Source organism: Dipteris shenzhenensis, chromosome 28 (assembly GCF_047967505.1).
Source record: "Dipteris shenzhenensis isolate YYH24624 ecotype China chromosome 28, Dip_SZ_1.0, whole genome shotgun sequence".
Classification (NCBI taxonomy): Eukaryota; Viridiplantae; Streptophyta; class Polypodiopsida; order Gleicheniales; family Dipteridaceae; genus Dipteris; species Dipteris shenzhenensis.
The window spans coordinates 50,390,362-50,412,872 of NC_141623.1; the positions used below are offsets into that span (position 1 = coordinate 50,390,362).

The 22,511-nt window shown below is 48.2% G+C and overlaps 1 protein-coding gene across 2 annotated transcripts in view; it reads right to left on the minus strand.

Moving 5' to 3' along the window:
* Positions 1 to 22,511, minus strand: part of LOC147883687 (proteasome activator subunit 4-like) — a 142,489-nt gene that overhangs the window by 87,095 nt on the left and 32,883 nt on the right. For both annotated transcript variants that reach the window (XM_087399300.1, XM_087399301.1), the window contains exons 5-16: positions 10,401 to 10,517; positions 10,115 to 10,286; positions 9,832 to 9,951; positions 9,663 to 9,730; positions 9,371 to 9,472; positions 9,041 to 9,260; positions 8,178 to 8,393; positions 7,859 to 7,989; positions 2,182 to 2,287; positions 1,823 to 2,041; positions 1,592 to 1,741; positions 1,273 to 1,349 (exon numbers count right to left, since the gene is read on the minus strand). In XM_087399300.1, coding sequence (XP_087255426.1) covers positions 1,273 to 1,349; positions 1,592 to 1,741; positions 1,823 to 2,041; positions 2,182 to 2,287; positions 7,859 to 7,989; positions 8,178 to 8,393; positions 9,041 to 9,260; positions 9,371 to 9,472; positions 9,663 to 9,730; positions 9,832 to 9,951; positions 10,115 to 10,286; positions 10,401 to 10,517 — 1,698 coding nt within the window. The remainder of the gene's footprint in view (positions 1 to 1,272; positions 1,350 to 1,591; positions 1,742 to 1,822; positions 2,042 to 2,181; positions 2,288 to 7,858; positions 7,990 to 8,177; positions 8,394 to 9,040; positions 9,261 to 9,370; positions 9,473 to 9,662; positions 9,731 to 9,831; positions 9,952 to 10,114; positions 10,287 to 10,400; positions 10,518 to 22,511) is intronic.

The following is a 22,511-nucleotide window of genomic DNA, read 5'->3' on the forward strand; positions in this document are numbered from 1 at the left end:
CTTAAGAATAGTGTTCAATACTTTGAGGAAAGCCAGTCTTTATGTAAATAAAAAGAAAACTATACTGTGTATGGTAAGACTTGAATATTTAGTATTCATAATTACTCCTGAGGGGGTAGAAATGGATCCAAAGAAAGTGGCTGCGATACTGACTTGGCCAATCCCTCAGAGTTTGACCGCTTTGCGATCATTCTTGGGATTTGTCCAATTTTATCGAAGGCATATCAAAGGATATTCCGAAATAGTATCGCCATTGACTGATCTGACCTCAGATAAAGTATCTTTTATATGGGGACAGAATCAACTGGAAAGTTTTAACACCATAAAACAAGTTGTGGTCTCAGGACCGGTGTTAAAAATAGTTGATTCCCAGAAACCGTTTTTCCTTGAAACCGATGCAAGTAGCATTGCGGTAGGAGCAGTTCTACTCCAAGAGGGAAGGCCAGTAACCTTTGAAAGCAAGAAGCTTTCTCCCTCTCAACGAAATTGGGCAACTCATGAATTAGAGTTGTATGCTGTTGTCCATGCTATGAAAACATGGAGACATTATATGTATGGGTCAGAGTTTTATGTTGATGTTGATCACGATACTTTGAAACATTTTTGTAAACAACCTGACTTGAGAGGCCCTTCACGTAATCTGATTCTCTGAGAAGAGCTTGCTACCACTGAGGTTGGCTGGGAGGTTATTGAACGTGCCTGTGCCCGTGATTCGACGTAACTTTCTGGGAGCAACAGATTTTCGTGTAAAACATGTGACAAAAGAAGTCACCGACTACTTCTTCAACCAAGACCCCTACCTAAGAAAACATCGCCTTCGTCTCTTGTTTCATCTTCTAGCTCAAAAAGGATGATTGAAAGCGCACGACTGTCAAGGTCCATGCCGGTTTTCAAAGGTGAACTTCCAAGGGTGGCCAAAGCATGCTGTTAACATACCAGGCAGTGGGCAACAGCATCACAAGGGAGATTTAATCCAATTATGGGAAAGAGGGAATAACTTCAAGAAAGAAACACAGAGATGAATACAAGAAAATAGTAGGGGCAATAGCCTAGAGCAGATGTTTGCACATGCAAAGGCCTTATATGAGAAGGCAGGAAGCAAACAAAAACTAAAAGAGCCAGAAATACCATACAGATACCAAGTTCGAATGGTGGAAATTTTCACTCGGTTGAGGACATTCAAATGCTGAAGAATGTATAGATAGACATTAAAAGCATCACTAAAAAACACACTAAAGAATTATACAGAGAAAAAGGTTGTCCTAATCGTACTTGTGAGAATCGATGGGGTAATATGTTATCATGCTTCCAATGAGAGCAATCAATAAATTGCGCCCTGCGTCATTTACCTGTGCAAAAGGACATGAGACCAGGAAAAAACACATTTAGCAAACCATCCATATAAGCACTATTGTGCAAGGCATGCAAGATAAAACTACCTGCAAAGGTGACAAAGTCCTGAATTCAGATATTGGATGCAGTCTAAAGACAAGGAGCCTCTGATTTTTTTCGCAGGAAGGCATTTGAGTATAATCTTTTAATAGCTCAAAAAAACTGATTCATAATTGATCCTTAAAATCCTTTCAGAGACCTTAGAAGATGGTGCATCAAATGAAGCTAAGATCGTTCGTTGGAGAAGGGATCCATAAGTAGGAAGAGCTGCCCCCCCATATACTAGAGCCTTAGAAAGAACCCCGAGCTGGTACCTTGTAGTGAGCTCTAATGCAGGAGAGAGCCCTACCTGATAATATGTCATAAACATAAAGTAAGTGCTCTATCAACTTTCTGAAAACAAACAAATGATTGCATGGAAGCAACAAACCTTGAAGTCAACTATAGTTGTTTCCTCCTCACTTCCACTAAATCCCGTTGTAGGAGAGTCCACAAATGATGAAAGAAGTGAATTCATGATGGGTGCAAGTAGATGTTCACTCGATGCCTTGGGATTTGCAAAGACTACATTGCAACACAACAAACCGACCTCCTCAACAGCTCCTAGAAGAATATTTCCAGTCACAAACTTAACAGTCCGCTTTAAAACCTGCAAGGAGCATTTCACTCAGGATGGTGAAGACCTCATCTCTTTTGTATCTGCAATGAAATCTTAATGGACAAACAATCTGGTTTATCCAGTAAAAAACCTATTCAAAAAAATAATTAACTATCGATCTTCAAACTTGCCTGCATGTACTGTGCTTCAGCCAATTTTGCAAACAACAGATCAAGTAGACAAGAATAAGGTGATCCTTTTTCAGAGAGGAATCCATCTTCTGAAGAAACATTGTTTCTGCAACAAAAACATAAGCCACAACCCAATAGTTCAACAATGAAAAGGTCACCCTCCTTAAACCAGGAAAACTTCATCTTTATAGTTATGATACATCCTATTTGATAAGACAGAAACAAAAAAGGTAATTATTGAAAGAATGAAGACTCTGTGAAACTGAAAAGACTAGATACAATAAGAGAAACTAAGGGGTGAGACAATAAGGCAGGCATCCACACCGAAGACTGATACCCGAGAGCATTAAAAAAAGCACCATTAAAAAACGGAGAGAGACCAGATATCACGATACAGTCTCTGCGAAAGGATGCACGTAGCAAATCATATCATTCTACAAGTGGCCATTGAAGATCACTATTGAGGAGCCAGTAGGTCATATGTCTACTATGTGTCAGGTCCTCTAGGACCAAGGCCACTGGGTGACGTAGAATATTGGAAATAATCTCGATGGACAACGGCCTTGGTGAAGGTCAGCATCACCGGGGGATGAAATCAGTGATAGGACATTGCTGGTGGTCAGCCTGGGTAGCTCGCCCATGCCCTCCTCTCCTCTTCTGTGTGCATTGAGAAATAGCTCGCCACCTTGGCAAGCAGAATGGCTGCGGTAATGCATGGTCTTCGAGAACTTGCTTTAATGTTGCAGTTGCATTTATAGTGCTTCCATGGCATTTAAGCTTGTAGGTATTTCCATGAATTGTATGAACCACTTTTTCTTTCACCTCTGCCCAGATGGTCCAGTATGTGCCATGTGATAGTCCAGTTAACCGTTGATATCCTCGATTCCAAATGGGTCTCCCATTAACCATGGGTTTCAATCTAGGTTTACAGTGTCTTGTGCTCAAATCTTGATTAGTGCCTTGATGAAGAAAGCATGAAAACTCTTGAAGAAGATAGTAACACCTATTTCATTAATTTTGGACCTTTTTTGTTGTTTTTGGACGAAGCCCAAAAATCCTTCCCAAATGAAAAGTTTACTTTGTGAAAATATCCTTCCCAAATCAAAATTTTACTTTCTGAAAATATTCTTCCCAAATCAAAAGTTCACTTTGTGGCACTATCATATTCACATAAAAATCTTGTTTTTTCAATCTATAATTTTGCACTAACATTTAAGAATTTGAAATATTCTCCTTTTGGGAAGCTTCTCAGTGGACCATGCAGAGCAGTCAAAAGCTCGCAATTCTACTCCTGGACTTTGAAAAAGCCTATGACAAGGTAGATTGGGAATTCTTGGAGGGCACCCTTCATCACTTTGGATTTTCAGATGCTTGGATCAGAGGGGTCTCATCCTTGTACAGGTCAGTCCACAGCCAGGTGCTCATAGGAGGGGTTTAGGGAAGTAGGTTTCAGATTTCCAGATCAGTCCGTCAGGGATGCCCTCTTGCCCCTTTTCTTTTTCTCTTAGTGGCTGAGGCTATGAGCATTTTTCTCAGGTCTCGAGTTGACATTCTTGGGCTTAGACTTCTGCTCAGACAGGAAGAGGACCTCGTGGATTACGAGTTAGCAGATGACACTGCTATCTTCTTGGATGCCTCTCCTCAGACTCTCACTTCCTTAAGGATAGCTTTGGATTTGTTTTGTACTGCAGCAGGTGCTCACATCGATTGGAACAAGTCCAATGGCTTTTGGATTTGTGACGATGACACTCCAGATTGGGGGGTTGATTTGGATTTCACTTGGATTCATAGGGGTGTGTCAGTCAGATACCTAGGACGCCAGGTCGGTTTAGGCATCTTTTCTTTGCATCAGTTTGCTCCTGTGTTGGAGAGCATTAGGAGGAAACTCCTTTTCTAGAGTTCAGCTAGACTGGACCTTGCATCCAGAGTGGTGGTTGTGAACCAGGTTTTGCTGGCTACAGCCTGGTATGTGTGCTCCTATTGGTGCGGTTCCAAAGATTGTATCACTCAGCTCATAAGGCATGTTAGGAATTTTTTATGGAACGGGCTAGATGGCACTGCAGACACTATTGCTAGAGTATCTTAGGACACCTTGATCCTTCCCACATAAGAGGGGGGTGCGAGGCCCTACCACCTCCGTAGGTTCTTGGAAAGCTTTCAAGAGGCTTCCAGAAGTTCGTCAACAACAAACAGTTAGTCACCTCAGACGATGTGTAGGGATGATACTCCATATTGATGCAACCCTTCCCCTTGACTGGGTGGATATAGATGACACGCCCGTTGTTTGCTCTGTGGATGGGGACTTTCTCAAGGACATACATTCCTCTCCAGGTTATAGCTTTTTTGGGAGCACACGAGGATGCCTTGGTTTTTTATGTATAGGCAAGTGGCAGGCTGGTTATTTCTTCAAAGGATATTCTTTTGGGCTTGCCTTTTCAGCCTCTCAGGATCATAGGCTTTTTGGATCAAGGCAAGGACTCTGCATGGCATATTGATCCGAGCCCACATCTTTCTCTTTCGGGTTCTTGGAGGTTGTGGCTCTTTGGAGGAGTGCCGATAAAGTTTCTTCAGTGGGACCCAGGAGAGTGGGAATGGATTGTTGCAGGGAACCAAGAGAAGAGCGTTCCTTTTTTTGCTTACACGGTCAATAATGCCAGGAGGTTCCAAATTAGTTGTAGAGGTTGGAGACCTTCCAGGGCCCCTTATTGCGAGAGTTATAAGGTTTATGCTGATTTGTAGAGGGTCTTTTGGTGGAGGCTTTGGAGATCCTGAACAAATAGAAAGGTCGCTCTATTTTTCTAGCTTTCTATTCATGGAGGGATTGCAGTGAACAGGTTGAGGTCTAGATTTGGGGCAGACCCCACTTGTCCTAGGTGCTCGTCTACCGATGAGTTGATTCATGATTGTCTATGGGACTGCAGGCATGCGAGAGCCATTTGGATGGGATTTGCCTGGGTCCTCAGTACTTTTGCTCCTTCTCATTTCTTCATGACGTGGGGATTGGTGATTTGGCTCTCCCTATCAGGGCCTCAGATCTTCTATGAGTGGCAGGATGCTTCTTGGGCCATATCGATTCGACGTCACCTCATCGAGAATTGCTCTCTTGAGGATGTGCCTATCTCCTGCTATAGATGAGTACATGTTGATGGGGATACAGCTTGGGAGATACTGGCTAGCATCATTGCTTGGCATATTTGGAGGGCTAGATGCATAGAGGCCTTAGACGGAGGTCCATCCCTCGCACACCTTGGCCAGTATTTGGGCTGACACCGTCCACACATTGATGGCCAGTTGGGCGAGCATGCAGGGTTCTTCCCGGGCAGCCTCAGCCAGGAGGGTTATACTCCTTAGGGAATGGAAGGGTTCCCCCTTTTTCTTAGAGACTACAGCAGGGTTGAGGCGGCACTTTCAACCTCAACCTTGGATTCTTTCCAGCTCATTCTGAGTTTTATGTTCCCTATTTCAGGGGGGTTTCCTCATGTACAGCATGATGTATTTGTGCTTTGAGCTTGCTCACGTGGGTTTTTTCATACTTAATAGAAGTCTTTTTCATGGAAAAAAAAAAAACCCGTCATTGGAAAACTTGTCGATGTCGGTGTCACTCTTTGCCATGGATTTGGGACTAGGCAATAAATTTTCACGGAGTATTGGCCGTTGACTTTTAGTGATGTGACGTGTGGAGTGCAACTAGCCGGATGAGGCTTATCCTCCGTTCTGTGTAGGATGTCCCCTTACGAGATTGTTTGCACATATTTACTCACAGCCAGAACAGAGGCCTGGCACTCAGATCTCTCCATCAGAGTCTTGGCTGTTGGCAACAGGAGCTTAAGGACATTGTGGACACAGCTTTTGAACGACTGTGTACAATCTTTACTTCACACTTCTACCAAGTCTTGAAAACCACTAGCCTTTTCTGCGTTGACCTCTTTTGCGGAGGCTTCTTTTCCGTTTTCTCTCTCTTAAACTTTTGGACGTAGAGGAAGAAAAAACCTCTTCTTGATGAGCCACTCACATTTTTCCAGAGAGCTGAAGGGATGCCTCAAACACGTTTTGTGCATGCTACTACAGCTTCTTTGATGAAGTGACTTCGTAGGCTTGCAGCAGGCTTGGATTGAGAGGCCTCCACCAATGTTGAAGCTTCGTTTCTCCTACTTCTTCCCTTGTCCTTCTTGGATTAAAGCAGCAGCTTGGATTTATCAAAACATTCCTTGCTCGAAACTTTCCATCCTCCTTCTCCTTTGCTCCTTCTCTTTGATTACTCCTTCAACACCTTGCCAGCAGTGAGAAGAACAACTAGGAAAGAGGATTTGTGAAGCAAGCCATGACCTTGTCTAACTCTGCTTTGATACCATGACAAGATTCCTAGCATTAGAGGTTAATGTCCAACAAAAGCATGAGACTGCGCAAGAGTGTGTAGAATGCAGAAAGCCCTAGTCAATCTAAAGAGAGAGTAATAGAAGACATAGACCACTACTTGGACTTTCATGTATGCAAAAGTTAAGTCTGTTCTATTTCAGTCCATAAATGAAAGACTCTCTTAGGCCTTTTGATAAAGGCCAAGAGTTCTACCCTTGTGGGTTAGGAGCCACATACTTGTTTACATTTGCCACCACATACTTGTTCACATCCACCACCAAAATTTACAACAGTCCATGTGCATCCTTCTATGGAACCATGTGCCTTCGTTCACTTTTAATCTTGTTAGGGAGTGTTTCTATGACCATAATTCCTGAGAATTTCTTGGGTCAGGAAAGTGGAAAGCGCACCAATGCACATTGTGGGATTAAGAGCGTGACAGTTTGATGTGACAGGTCAACTCCTAGAGCATGTGCTCACTTGGATATTAAGTCAGTATGGAAGCTCTGAAGAAGAAATACATAATAGAGAAATGTTAACATACAACCAAATTGAAGCTACTCTAAATCTGCTCATCTAATCTTCTGTATTCTCTCAGAAAGATTTGCATGAGAGCGATTCAAGATTTGGGATATAACCTTACAGAAAAACAATAGCAGGATTTTTGGGCTGGGAAAGGTATAAATGGAATATTGGAAATAATAACATGTAGAATTTTCAAAGTTGCAACCAACAAGTTAGAGCAAACATTAGAGGATAACAACATGCCCTCTACATATACTTCACGTGTGACTTGATATATTTATTGTCACACATTGGAAGACTTTTAGAAGCTTATCATAGGAGAAATATGTTATATTACGTTTTGTAGTTGCTATTTCATCTTGATAGGCTACTCATCATGTTACAGCTCGCTCTTTGTCTTAAGGAGAGCATGAAGAACGTTATCTTGGTAGTACATTAAGTTATAAGAGATTCAGAGAAAGAGTTGTCAAACCAACTTTTATGAAGAGAAGCTTATAAAATGATGCTTCTTAGTGATTGTTGCTTTTCAGCTCAGAAGAAGAAGCTTTCTGTTGAGCTCAACCATGGAGAACTTCATTGCATCCACTCATACATAAGATAGATAATAGTGTACACTTTTAAATTACATATACATTCATACCATGATGTTTCAGGGGAAAAATCAAGCAAATACAGAGCTTTGTACGAGCTTTGAGAGAACAAAGTTGATTCTTTCAGTCCTATGTTCATGGAGCTCTTTAGAGCTGCTTAACTTTGTAGTTCCATGACAACAAAAAGATAAGTTGAGATAACTTACGATGACTGTACACTGGGCTCTAAATTGACAAGAAGACTAAAAAGACGATCTAAGAATTCATCCACCCATAAAGACCAATCAATGGGCAAAGTCTTATTGCTTAGATCTCCTTCATTGTCAATCTTTCCCACCTGGCAAAGTAAAGGTTTTCAATTTCAGATAAAAAACTCAATTTGTCCAATGTGCTAGCAGTAAATCAAAGGAGAACATGCATAACTATTCTTTAGTAAAACAAAAAGCTGATATCTCATAATTAAAACACAGGGAATATTGCAAATTCTAGGATCTGTCTATAACAACTAGAAAGGATCATACATACACTTGAAAGGACAGAACAATAAAGTTGCATAGTTGCTAAAGTTTTTGGTGGATCATTAGCATCTAACCCAGGAAGAGTACTAAACATGGCTTCTGCTAGACTTGTCCTGCACATCAGAAGAGACTTCTCGGCACTAGAAAACTTATACAGCAAAAGAGGCCGTGCGGACAGTGCGAGCATCCTTAGTGCCGACTCCAGTTGATGTGTAGCCGTTGTCTGCACAATATCAAACATCCAAAGATAAGAATAGTATCCCTTTGTAGATACTATGGAAAATGCTAAACAGTAACCCAATTACTTAACTTTAAAAAGGCATAGATCACTGACGTTCAGGCATGCACTACCAGATTTTTCTTAAACTTTTGCTGTTTGAGTGGGGATTTTTCCTTCTTGGGAAAGGTGATTTTGTAGTAGATTCAAAGGGCAAAACCAAATGTTTTGACTAGCAGTGAGTATTAAAGTCTCGTAGTAGATATTGTTTCTGCTTTAATGAGGGGGAGGCAAAACGATTAATTCCAAAAGATCTGAAGATATGGAGCAACAATCTTATGTAAGAACAATCTAGATGGGTCCATGAAGAATAAAAGGTCATACAAAATGCACACTTTTGTTGCTCAGTATATAATTCATATCTCTTTTCATTCTATGCTATTCTTCAGGAATGCAATAACAGGCTGACTTCAATTCCATTATGACTATAGTACCAATTCTTCATAACTATTTATAAATTTGTGATATGATGGTAGAATTGTAGGAACATACAGCAGATTAGAACAAAGTACTGCTTAACTGTGCGGTTGGAACTCAAGCACCATTCTTTTAAAAAAAGCTGTATAGTTAGGGGTAGATATCTAGCAACTCACAGTTTTTAATGCCGTACAGAAGCGAGAGACAACCAGAGGTAGCATTATTGATGGTTCAACATATGCTAGCCTTGAGGCAGCAGAAGCTGAGGTCCAAGCTAGTGCCCCATTTTTGCTATATTGACCACGTTCAATCAACTTCTTTACTGTTGTGACAAAAGCTGCCCTCTGAGTTGGTCCCAGCAAGAATGAATCCTCAATGGCACCACTGTACCTTGGGCTTTCATTATTTAACAGGTTTGAAGTTTTGTCAGACCGCTATGCTATGTCGTCCATGCAGCACAAAGTAAGACATCAATAACTTATTCCAAATTCACATAATGTTGTTACCTCTGCTCACGCGCAAGCCGCTTGAGGAAGTAGAAGACAAGAAATCGCAGAAATATCTGGAGGGATGCCGTCCAGGAACCACCATTTGAAGGATGATAGTATCTAGAACAAAAATTTCTTTCAAGACCTCATTCATAGAGACCAGGTTCCAACAGAGAAATGCATGATTTTCTAAGACATTGAAATGTTCTACACTGAAAGACACGTTTTTTAAAGACATTGAAATGTCCTAGGTCTACATGAACGAAATGACTAAATGACTTCAAAAAGGTTTTAAGGCAAAAGGTTTTACTGTTCTAAAAAATCAATCATTGTGTCAAAGTGACCTTGAGCTGAGCCAGAAGGGCTGAGTAAGTAGACCTGTGCAAACATTTCATGTGTTCCTCAATAAAACAATTTTAAAAACCATTTCATGACAAAGCAAGATGGCATTTGTGAGATAATTCTTACTAAAACCCTACAATTGATTTAGCAGTCAGTGTTGATAACCCTGGAGACCAACTCGTGTTAAAAGCACGCTTGATTTCTTCAGGGGTCCTCCTATAAACGGGTGACCATGTACCAGCTTTGCCTACAGGTACCTGTAAAAAATGACAAACGGAAGTAATTGTTTGTACTCACACCAAGTCTACACAACAGTTGCATCGATAATTTGAACAGAAACTTTGAACAGACATGCATACTGCAGAAGGACTAAATAAGGAAGTTTGGCAACTACAATAAAGATGAAGTTGGGCACAATACATTAAAAGCATTTAGAAAATTCGTAAACAGCCTAGGTAAGAAAGGCTCCCAGGCGAAAGGGTCTATGACTTGATGCTTTATACAGCGACTCAATAGTGAAGCCCATTGTACATTCCAGTAGTGAGAGGATGGCAATGCTGACCACAATTCAAGGCACTCTGCTAACCAGGTCCTGCCAAAGCTCACAAAATGTACCTTAGTAAGTGTGATCACATTACGCAGATGAGAGAACAAATAAATACATGAAAATCAAACAATATAGCAATATAACTAGTACACTTTATACCTTGTAAAAAACTGTTGACTTGGCTGTAAATTTCTTTGTGATTTAGTAGGAAGAAAAAGGGAAATGAATCCTGCTGCTTCCAAAGCTGAGTTATGTGAAATATCCTGAAGTTCAGCTCTGCAACCAAGTCCGCAATAATCAAATCTCCATACTTTAGCGAGTTTAGATGTAGCAATTGCTTTTAGAAAACAAAATAATGAGTGTACATTGGACTTGACACATTGCTACAATCATGCTATGTCTTACATCTGCTAAATAGGCTGTGTAGCTAATCAATCCCGTCTTTGGCTGCCTATAGGCATCTGTGTCAAGGCCCATAAACATATTCTTATTGAAATTTGAGAGGCTCACCAAACTTGTTGGCCACCATCAAACATGTAATCCTGAGCAATCACACTTCGCAGCACCAGGCTGCCTCACGGCATCTCTGGGTGATTCTAGAGACAAATCTTGAACATGCTCCAAAGACATCAAGACTCTAGCTAGGACATGGGTCTGGCTCACTCACAACTTTGATTGTTCATTGTTGATCCTGGACCCCATGTGGCCATACTACCTCATGGCAGTCTATCCCGCAATGTCCACAAATGAGACTGACAGGAACACACTAGAGGGAAACATGTGTAGATCTCAGAGATGTTTTCAGCCACTAGGGGCTCTGGAGACTGTAGCCCAGTTTCTGGTTCTTCTGCATCCTCAAGATACACTTATTGCATTACATTTCGATTGGACTTCAGCTCTTTTCTTTATGCTATATATTCCAAAAGTGTGCTAGACATCTATATTCCACTCATGGGGTGTATGAATATATGATGTATTTCAGATCTTTGCCTATCATATGCCTTTTTGGCCTTTGTAGTGTTAGGTGAAAATTTTAGTTAATGGCCGTATGTGGTGTTTAGTGGGTTTTAGTAGCACTGGTGCAGGAGGCCATACAGGGTTTTTTGTAAACTGGCCTACACTTGGAGTCCAGAGGGTGGAGAGAGTCGCCGGGGCTCCCGGATGAGACTTGTTTCATATATGTTGGAGGGGATCTTTGTGTGGAGACTGTGTGTACAGCTTTTTTGGACTAATGGAGTGCAGTTTTGGAGTCCATTTTTGAAGTCATTCTCTTCCCTCCTTAACCTCCAGAGACAAACAAAAAAATAAAATCAGCCATCATTTTTGGTGGTGTCACCTGGATGGCGGTTTGGTCACAAAGGGAGAGGGTGGACAAAGTGATTGGGAGAAGTATGTGTTGGAAAGGTCACCTCCCCATCTATAAGCCCCCAAATGGAATCTCAACTCCTCTTAGACCAAATCGCATGCCTCTGACTCTCTCCGTCTTGCGAATGCCCCCTCCCCTCCCCCGCTCCCGTCTACCCCCCCCTCGCGCTGTGCGGCCCCCTCTCCCCTCCCCCTCCTCCTTTGCCGTCGCCTCCTGCTGCGCCCCTCCGTCCCCCTCTCTTCCCTCTCCACCCGCCATCCCCCCCCCCTCGCTCCTCCCCTCTCCGCTCTCCGTCCTCTCCCCGCCTCCCCCCCCTCGCGTTGTGCTACCACCCCCCCCGCCCCCTCCTCCCCCCCCTTGCTGCGGCGCAACGCTGCCCACCCCCCCTCCCCCTCCTTCCTCACCTCTCCTCCCCGCCCCCTCTCGTGCTGCGCTGCCACACTCCCTCCCTTTCCCTCCTCCTCTTCCCCGCCCTGCGCTGCGCTGCCCCCCCCTCTCCCTCCTCCTTCCTTCCCCCTCCGCCTCCCGCTCCCTCTCCACACCTCTCCCCCCCCCGCTTCCCCGTACCTCTCCATCCCTCCCTCTTTCCTCCCCCGCCTCCGTACCACTCCCCCCTCCTTCGTCTCTGCCATTTCCTTCTCATTCCCCCGCCTTTGGAGCGTTCGCAGTTTGTCGGTGCGGTATGGCGGCCATGAGCCCGGAACAGGTGGCCTAGACGGACCTCCCCCCTCCATCAGCCTACCGCATAACACTGACAGAGCATCAGGTCTCCTTGGTGAAGCAGGCCGCCACGGACTTCTCCCAGACATCCGTTTATGGGAGAGTCATTGGCTACGCCCCTTCACGAGCAGACATCAGGGACTGGTTGCAGTCCACCCTCTACCTTGAGGACAGCCACATTGAGCAGGTTGCACTCATGGGACGTGGTATCTTCTGGCTCAAGCTCTCCTCAGCACAGACTGCAAGCGATATGGCCAGACGGTCCCCTACTTCTGTGGGTGGGAAGATCATCCTTATGGTCCCATGGTATAGGGGTTTCAGTGTAGTGGACTTCGATGTCTACTTCCGCATTCCTCGCCATCCAGTTACTCTCATTTTTCCAGGCCTCACAACCGAGCTTCGCCCGATCATCAAGGACCTGGGGGCGCACTTTGGCTGGCTCATGCTAGACACCTTCGTTGATGCGGCGGCAGCCCAAGGGGTGCCACGTGTCAAAGTGGCAGTCCTAGATCCGCAGAGTATCCCCTCGGAGTTTGAGATTGAGACGGACACAGGTGTGGTGAGGCAGCGCATTATGGTCACTATGGTCACTGGTCGCCCAGATCAGTGTCTGAGATGCCACGGCTTGGGGCACCAGGCGCGCTCCTACCCTCGCTTCACGAGGACAGAACCTCAGAAGGACCCCATCCAGGCAACTCAGGATCCCCCCCGCCAGGCATCGACACCCCCTGCTGAAGGGGAAGGCTGGACTGAGGTCAAAAGAAAACGGCAAGGAAACAAAACAGGACCAAAAAAGCCTTCCCATCTACAGCAAGAGCCCCCTGTGGTCACCAATCAGCAGCAGCCCGGTAAGGGGAAGGAGAAAGGGAAGGAGAAGATCAGCCAGCCTCCCCCTCATCCTTCACTCCGCCCTCCCTCCCCTCTCCCCTCCTCCTCGGTCCCCCTACCTCCCCCCCCTCCAGGATCCCCCCCAGCACCGGTGGTTTCAGCCCCCCTCTCTTCCTCGAGCATGATCCTGAGGGAACCCCCCTCTCCGCCTGCGCCACATGCGGCCCCGAAGCCAGCACATACCTCCCCCGCGCCTATCCCTCTTGGCTCGACGGAGGGGAGGAGGCCCTCCCCCGCTGATGGCCAGCACCACTCTAGCTTGTTCGACAGCCAGCACCCCTCTCTCTGGTTCAGACTCCTCATCCTCGTCCCCACACCCAAGGGCTGCTCCTAGAGCTCTACCTTTGGAGTTTTATCGAGCAGGACCTTGGGATTATTTGGATGCAGCGGGTATTGGCTCCTTCCCTGCATGCCTAGACATTAGCATCTTCTTCCTCCGAAAGGGGGCAGAGGGTAAGGTGTCCGTCCTTGCCCCCCACGATGATCCTAGCTATTCCTTCACTATCACCAGTGACGGGAATGAGCAATGGACGAATGAAAACATTTGGGAGACGATTCGAGATCAGTCCTAGGAGCAGGTGCAGGACTGGATCGGTAGCAGAGCAGCGGAGCTTCTTCAGCAGCAGTGGAAGGAGGATGACGTTCGTCTGAGATCTCGCCACAGCGCCAAACGATTTGGTCATTATTCGGCCGCCTCTGGAGTGGGTCTACGGAAAAGGGCTCCGCCCGTGGAGGACCTCAGAGGTAGCGGGCTTCTACAGTATTTCCCTGGCAGAGGCGTCGAGTTGGTTAGAGAGAGCTTACCACCATGGGACGAAGGGCCTCTCCCCTCTGTTGAAGGTTTTAGAGGATGGGTCCGATGATCCGGCCTCTCCTTCAAAACCCTCACAGAAGCGCCTTCGTCTGCACACTGGACATCCTCCGACCACCTCGACATCGACCGCAAGCAAATAGCTGTTTGTGGCCCATCTCCCCTCTTCATGAGTATACGCATTATCTCTTGGAACATCAACGGGTTCCACTCATCAGGAACTCGCGGCCCCAGGAAGATGGTGCTAAGACAGTAGCTCTAGCCAGCCTTGGTGGGAAGGGTAGATGTGCTCCTATTGTAGGAACATAAGCTTTCGGCTTCTCATACTAGTAATTGTGGGAAGGTCCTCACAGGACGCTCCCACACCTACTGGGAACCTTCGATTGGCGAGCAGGGGAGGAGCGGGGGTGTCTGTACCTCCATCGACACTTCTCTAGTTCAGCATGTGTGTGGTTTTGGTACCTTGATCCCAGGACGAGCACTTTGGGTGGGCTTGAATATTGAGGGATCGCGCATCGGCATCCTCAATATCTATTCCCCGACCGATCTCAGACGGAGAGCCGCTTTTTGGAGCTCTTTGACAGACTTATTGCCAGAGATGGATTCTTGGATTGTAGGAGGGGACTTCAATAACCTTGAGACCTTAGAGGATCAGCAGGGACGGGGCCCAGAGTTCCTCGGTATAGCTCAGGCGGAGCAGGCAGATTGGGACTCCTTCCTGTTCGCTGTGGGAGGTCGGGACAGCTGGAGGGAGCCTTCCTTTTGCAGATGGACAAGGAGTCTAGACTTCTCTTGGGGTTACAGGAGGGAGGGAGGCAGACTTCTGGAGCAGTTGGACCGTTTCTATGTCAGCGATTGGGCGCTTGGCAGAGGTGGAAAGTCAGGAGTGGTTCCAGGGACGACCCTCTCTGACCATGCCCCAGTCATCCTAGTCCTGGACTCAGCCTCTCACTCCTCACCTCCACGCTCATGTCGGATCTTAGACTCCATCTACTCCAGAGCAGCGATTTGCAGCAGGATAGTGGACCTGTGGGAGCAGGATTGGGACCCCATGGGGGATATGGCAGTACAAGTAGCTCAGGCGCGTGCCGAGTCTAGTCTCATCTGTCAGTAGGAGGCAATTCAGGTCAGGCAGCAGTGGTGGGTGAAAGAGAGGGGTCTCAGACGAGATCTCGCCTCGATACAACGGATGCAGCAGTCTTCTCCAGGCTCTGAGGAGCTCAGACGGCAGGAGGTTAGAGCCCGAGCCATGCTAGAGGAGATCACCCAACGACGCTCAGAGTTCTCGTTTCATGCTTCCAAGTCCTTTTGGGCTAGGAAAGGCGACCGGATGTGCAGAGAGTTCTTCAGGACTCATGGCCAAAGGTTAGCAGGGGAACAGCTCCAATCTCTTAGAGCGCAGGATGGTAGTGTCAGGACAGATCCATACGAGGTCCGGGACTTGGCGACAGATTTCTACAGATCCTTGTTTCAGCAGGAGCCCCCAGACCCTCGTGGCCACCGTTGGAGGGAGGAGGTATACACCGTTGCTCGTGCAGCTTAGCATGAGTGATTCCCTTCTCGTCCCTTTCACCATGGCAGAGATGCAGGATGTGGTGAGCGCTATTGATGGGCAGAAATGCCCAGGTGAGGATGGGCTCTCTAGAGCTTTCTTCACCACCTTCTGGGAGCAGGTCCACTAGCCCTTGCTCGCAGCCTTCTAGCATATCTTCTCCAGCGGGCAGATGCCAGAGAGCCTTGCGATAGGCTTGATTTGCCTCATCCCCAAAGGGGGGGAACGTCAGGAGATCAGACAGTGGTGCCCTATCACCCTCCTCCCGACTGCCTACAAAATCCTCGCCAAGATGATCAGTAGCCGCATCCGCCCCCTGCTACATGACTTGATCCATGACACCCAGACTGGTTTTGTCCAAGATCGCAGCATTTTGGACAACATTTTCACTTTCTCAGAGGCGACGGAATGGGCCCAGCACAGTGGCCAGCACCTTGCCATGCTCCTTCTTGACTTTGAGAAGGCGTACGATAGGGTAGACTGGTCCTTCTTGGAAGGTACACTCTCTCGGTTCGGTTTTCCGGACGAGTGGATCAAAGGTATTGCTAGCCTCTACAGGTCCGCCTCCAGCCGGTTATCATCAGCGGCAGGATGGGGGAGAGATTCACCCTCAAGCGCTCGGTGCGTCAAGGCTGCTCGCTTGCGCCCTACCTCTTCCTATTTTTTGCGGAGGCCATGACTCACTTCCTACGAGCCCGTACCACTGGTCTTCGAGGGATGCGCCTCCCTATTCGAGACGATGCAGTACTTCTGGACTCCGAGTATGCAGACGACACAACCCTATATGTGCAGGATGATATCGAGTCACTGGAGCGAGTGAGACTGTCCTTAGAGGCTTTTTGCCTAGCCACTGGGGCGAAAATCAACTGGCATAAGTCAGTTGGTTTTCTTATGGATCCGGGAGCCAGCTCACAGTGGGGTATTTTCTTGGGGTTTCGCTGGATCCCTAGAGGACAGACGACACGTTACCTGGGATTCCAGGTAGGCTTGGACATCACGTCGGCTCAGCAGTTCTTACCGGTCCTAGCCTCCATACGATGGAAGCTAGCCTTCTGGAGCACGGCTCGGCTATCCTTCGCAGGCAGGGCCCTTGTGGTCAACCAGGTCCTTCTTGCCACCGCTTGGTACGTGGCCTCTTGCTGGTGTTTCTCGAGATCGTGTGTAGCCCAGCTGAGGAGACTGGTGCGGAACTTCCTTTGGTCTGGCTCAGATGGTTCCGGCACCACCAGAGCCCGGGTCGCCTGGCAGACGGTCATTCTCCCCCAGACAGAGGGCGGCCTTGGCATCATAGATCCAGAACTGTAGAGTCAGGCATTACTTGGCAAGTTAGTCATCCGCGGTCGAACCCCAGGAGGGCAGACGTGGAAGCTCTTGCTTCAGCATGGTCTCAGCACGTGTACCCCCCAGAGAGGGGGTGATTGGCAGCCATCTATCCGGTGGATCTTCACTTCTGCCCTACTGACTCAGCCCCGTTCCCCCTTCCTCCGTAGCCTCGTCTCGGTCTGGAGGAAGTTGCGACACAGCCTCTCCCAGGTTCCCCCTAGCTGCCGAGAGGAGATAGACAGACAGCCCCTGATCTGGAGCAGCCAGGTGACAGATGATATAGGTCGCCAGCTTGGAGAGAGATCCCATATCCCTTGGGCGCTCTGGGCGCGTGGGCCCGCGCGCTCGCTCCGGGTTTGGAGGGACGGCTATAGCCAGCTGAGCCCAGGCGAGCTGGCAGCAGCAGTAGGTATGGCACATGGGATCCAGGCTTGGCGAGCGAAGATCGATGCTGCCATTCCTGCAGGTTGGAGGATTCCCATGATCACCAGACAGCTCCTCTCGGGAGATGAGAGGTGGCTAGGGCAGCTCACACCCCGTGGCATTCCTTTGGTGGTTGCAGGCCTTTTCTCGGACTCCTCGATTCACTTCTTCTCCGTCGTCGATGATAGCCGTCTCCAGGTCAGAGAGGCCGTGATCGACCCCCAGCTTCCCTGGCAGCGCCTTCGCATCATAGGGCTGCAAGGGAAAACGTGGCATATAGACCCCCTGATTATGCAGGACCAAGACTGGAGACTCTGGATCTGGGAGGGCCGTTCCTTGACAGAGGTGGAGTGGGACCCAGGGGAGTGGCGCTGGCCACCATTGGAGACCTCGGAGAACCCTACCCCCTTCTTCTTTTACAGTGCGCGTACTGGTAGGCGTGCTCTTGGTGCTCTCCAGCGTGGGCTACCCACACAGGCACATAGTTGGTATGCCCAAGGGATATCTCTGGTCTTTCTTCGCACATTCTGGAAGACTCTTTGGGCAAGCTGGCGGCCGAGGAAGATCTCTTACTTTCCGAGGATGGTGGCCCACAAGGGGCTACCAGTTGGTAGCTGGCTAAGACAGATGGGGCAGGAGGGGCACTGCCAGATGTGTTTTCAGGAGGAGGCGTCCCTGAAGCACTGCCTTTGGAGCTGCTCGCATGCTCAGACAGTTTGGAAGGGAGTCATGGGGATCTTAGCGAGGGCGGCACTCGAGCTAGGACCGGTCACTTGGGGAGCCGTTTGTTGGTGCAGCACCGAGATGGGACATCACTTGGCTTATGAGTTCTCTAGCCAGGATCCAGTTTTCTTCATCATGCAGGCCACCTGGGCATGCATGGACAGCTTCCCTTGGCATCGGACAGAGACAGATGCAGGAGCGATGACTCGGCACCTAGTTTGGGAGATCATAGGGAGTATTGCAGGCTGGCATATCTGGACTTCTAGATGCACGCAGACCTTAGGAGATCAGGCTTCTTCTGCTACCCAGACCCTAGCAGACATTTGGAGCACGATCATTCACACGCTCAAGGGTCAGTGGGATCAGATTCAGGGGGAGTCCCGGGCAGGGAAGGAGAAGAGATGGTGCTTCCTTAGCAAGTGGGACCATCGAGAGCTGTTCTTCCAGCACTCTGCTCAGAGTCTTCAGTGGCATTACTCCCCCCCACCGTGGCTGTTTGTCCACTCTCCGATGATTATGCCCTGAGAGGCTTGTAATTAGTATTTTGTTACCTCGGGCTGTATCCGTTTTGCGATTGCAGCCCGCTGGCCTTTAGGCCCTCTTGTACTCTCGTTTTCAAGCAATATAACTAGCACTACCTTTTGCGCAAAAAAAAAATCCCTCAAATGAGGAGAGCATGGGGGAGGTAGACCAGGGGATATTGGGGATGCCACATGGGCAGCACATGAGCTGTCATGTGGGCAGCACACAGCAAAGGGAAAAGGCTGCCACATGGGCAGCACACAGGCTGACATGTGGGCAGGTGTCAAGGCAGGGCCAGTGGGCAGACAAAGAAGCAACATTGCGTGAATGGCTGGAACAGGCCCCTGACAGAGGCGCACAGGGGGCAGAACAGAGCTGACACATGGCGGGGTGCTGCAGCAGCAAAGGCGCACACATGTGGGCAGAACAGGGTGCCAAAAAGGGGTGCAACAGATGGGGCAGACCAGCAGAGGGGGTCGACCAAGAGAGAGGCTGGTTAGGCTGCTTGGAGACAGCCAACCATGCCTTATATAGGGCAGATCTGAGGGCTGGACCCTTGCCTTGATGCCTGAGAAGTGTGGGCCAAAGGGCCCCAGTTTGAGAGCCCCTTAAAGGGCTGGACCAGCAACAAACTGGTCGTCCAGAATGAAGCTGCCTGGTCAGTTTTTGCAAGCAGGCCCTGGGCCTAAAAATAGAGGCCATTGTGCGTCATGCATCCAGTAGTGCAGCTTCCAGAACAGCAGAAAAGAGCAGCAGAGCACTTTCCTTGGGGCCTACATCCAGAAGCTGAAGGAGTGCTAGTGTTGCCGCAGACTTAGCTCAAGTGTGGGGCTGAGACCTTGGCTGTCTCCTAGGGCAGCAAGGAGCTGAGGTCAAAGGACGGGCCGGAGTCTAGAGATATCTGGCAGATAGTAGAAGTACCTTGTGTCTTCCACTGTGCATACCCTCTGTTGGTCGATTTCTAACATGGTATCAAAGCCCAAGTAGGAGGTTCACTAGTGTGGGAGCCTGAAGGTAGGGACCTTGCTACAGGATGACCCTAATTCAGAAGCTCTTGGGAATTGACTTCCATGAGTGGTGCCCTTGAGAGAAAGAGGGTGACTCAGGTTCAGTCAGGTGCGTAAGGAGTTCTAGTCTACAGAAGGTTGAGTTTGTTCGACTTTGCTGTGTGGTTTAGCAGCAGAGATGTCAATCTCTTCAGCCTCTTCAGCCCTTTCAGCCCCTTCTCTCCCTTTCTCCTCCCCCAGGTTTCTTTCTTTCACCATCTCTAACTTTGGAGAGTCTGGGAAACTGGATGGTACAAATTACCTGATCTGGAAGGTGAAGATTCGGAGTCATTTAGTGGCTCAGAAGCTGTGGAAACAACAATGGGAGTGGAGGCGAAGCTTCGACTATGGGTTCTAATCCTTCGTCTAATGGTGTATGATTTTCCTCATCCTCAAGTTATGTGGTCGGATTCTTTTGTCCCATTGTGAGAATGGGAGAGAGAGCAAAGGTGAGAACAAGAAGCAGGAGAGAGAGAGAGAGCTGAAAACGCAGTTGCAATTAGATGAGAGTAAGATACAACTGAATGGAGTGATGGGTTTTGTCTAAGTGACAAAACCTTATCACTTCACTAACCATAGTTAGTGAACTAACTGTGGTTAGGGGGAAAAACCTCTAAGTGAGGGAAAAGTGCCCCTAACCTACTTATTACATTACATTGGTCATTGCTAAATTATAGCAATAATTCTAACACCCCCCTGCAGTGCCAATGTCATGTACAAGGAAATGATCAATCACCAAAAGGAGATAAGTTCAGGGCACTGCGAAATGCCTCGAACTTTTCACGTGGAAGTGCTTTGGTGAAAATGTCTGCAACATTGTCATGTGTTGACACATAGATCATGCTGATCTCTCCTGCACGCAACTTCTCTCTGACGTAGTGATAGTGAACCTCAATGTGCTTCGTGCGAGCATGAAACATAGGATTCTTTGCCACTGCAATAGCACTTTGACTATCAGTGAGAATTGGAGAAGGACCCTCCAATGAAAGATGAAGATCAGCAAATAAACGACGCAGCCAAACACATTCAACTGTCATTGTGAAAGCTGCCCTGTACTCAGCTTCACATGAAGAGGTAGTCACTGTAGATTGTTTCTTGCTCAACCAAGACATACAAGCTTTGCCCAAAAAGAAACAATTGCCACTTGTGGACTGCCTAGTGTCATAATCTCCAGCCCAATCTGAGTCACTGTAGGCATGCATCTGCAAGTCACCCCCCTGGGAAACATCAAGCCAAAAGACTTGGTACCTTGCAAATAACGAAAGATGCGTTTTACAGCCTGCCAATGCATAGTCTTTGGGCTGTGCATATATCTACTCACCTGAGAAACTACAAACTGAATATCACATCGTGTATTGCAGAGATAAATGAGGCATCCAACAAACCCAAAAACCTCCCCCACTGAGAACGCGCCCCGGGGTCTGTGAGGAAACCAACTGATTTGTTCCAGTTGATTTTCGCACCAGCAGCCGAACAGAAGACCTCCAGGGCCAACCTCACCCTCTCCAACATCAACTCATCGTCCTGGACATACAGGGCTGTGTCATCCGCGTACTCCGAGTCCAAGAGCTCCGTGTCCTCCCGGAGGGGGAGGCGAACACCCCTGATCCCTGTAGACCTCGCCCGGAGATAGTAAGTCATAGCCTCGGCGAAGAAGAGAAACAGGTAAGGGGCAAGGGGGCATCCCTGACGCACTGATCTCTCCAAGCTAAAACGCTCTCCCATCCTGCCTCCAATGATGACTCTGCTAGAGGCTGTCCTGTACAAAGCTGAAATGCCCTGAATCCAACCTGCTGGGAAACCTAGCCGCTCCAGAGTCCCCTCTAGAAAGGACCAGTCCACCCGATTGTAGGCCTTCTCAAAGTCGAGAAGTAGGATGGCAAGGTGTGATCTGCTGTGCTGAGCCCACTCTGCCGCCTCTGAAAAGGCGAAGACATTGTCCAGGATACTGCGATCCTGAACAAAGCCTGTCTGAGTGTCGTGAATGATGTCTGGAAGTAGAGGCCGAACTCTGGCGCTGATCATCTTGGCTAGGATTTTGTAGGCAGTGGTAAGGAGAGTGATCGGGCGCCACTGACGGATCTCCTGTCTATCTCCTCCCTTCGGGATGAGGCAAATCAATCCCGAGGAGAGGCTCTCTGGCATATAACCGCTGCTGAAAATCCTCTGAAAAGCTGCTAAGAGGGGTTGATGGATCTGGTCCCAGAAGGAAGTGAAGAATGCCCGGGAGAGCCTATCCTCACCTGGGCATTTCTGTCCATCGATGGCCATCAAGGCCTCCAGCATCTCATCCGTGGTAAACGGTGCCAACAGCGTCGCCTGCATGCTAGGCTGGACCAAGGAAGGAGTGTGTCTCCACACCTCCTCGCGGGCACGACGAGTGCGAGGAGCAAGAGGCTCCTGCTGAAAAAGGGTCCTGTAGAAGTCGGTGGCCAATCCCAAGACCTCTCCCGGATCCGTGACAATGTGTCCCGACGTTGTCCTGAGACTCCGAAGCTGATCACCTGCAGCTCTCTGGCCATGTGTCCTGAAGAACTCCCTGCACATCCGGTCACCCTTCCGAGCCCAGAAGGAGAGAGAGGCGTGATAGGAAAACTCTGAGCGGCGCTGGAGTGTCTCCTCAAGAAGGGCTCTGGCTCGAAGGGCCTGGATCCGAAGCTCCTCCGAGCCCGGGGATGCCTGCTGGAGCCGCTGAATGGAGGCGAGGTCTCTCCGAAGGGCTCTCTCTCTACCCCACCACTCCTGTCGAACCTGTAGGGCTGCGAGCTGGCAGATCTGGCTGGACTCCTGCAACGCCTGCGCCACCGACTCAACCAAGTCCTCGCACTCGCCCCAGACTCTGTCCCAAAGATCGCAAATACTGCTGCGCACGTCCTCCCTCGAGAAAATGGAATCG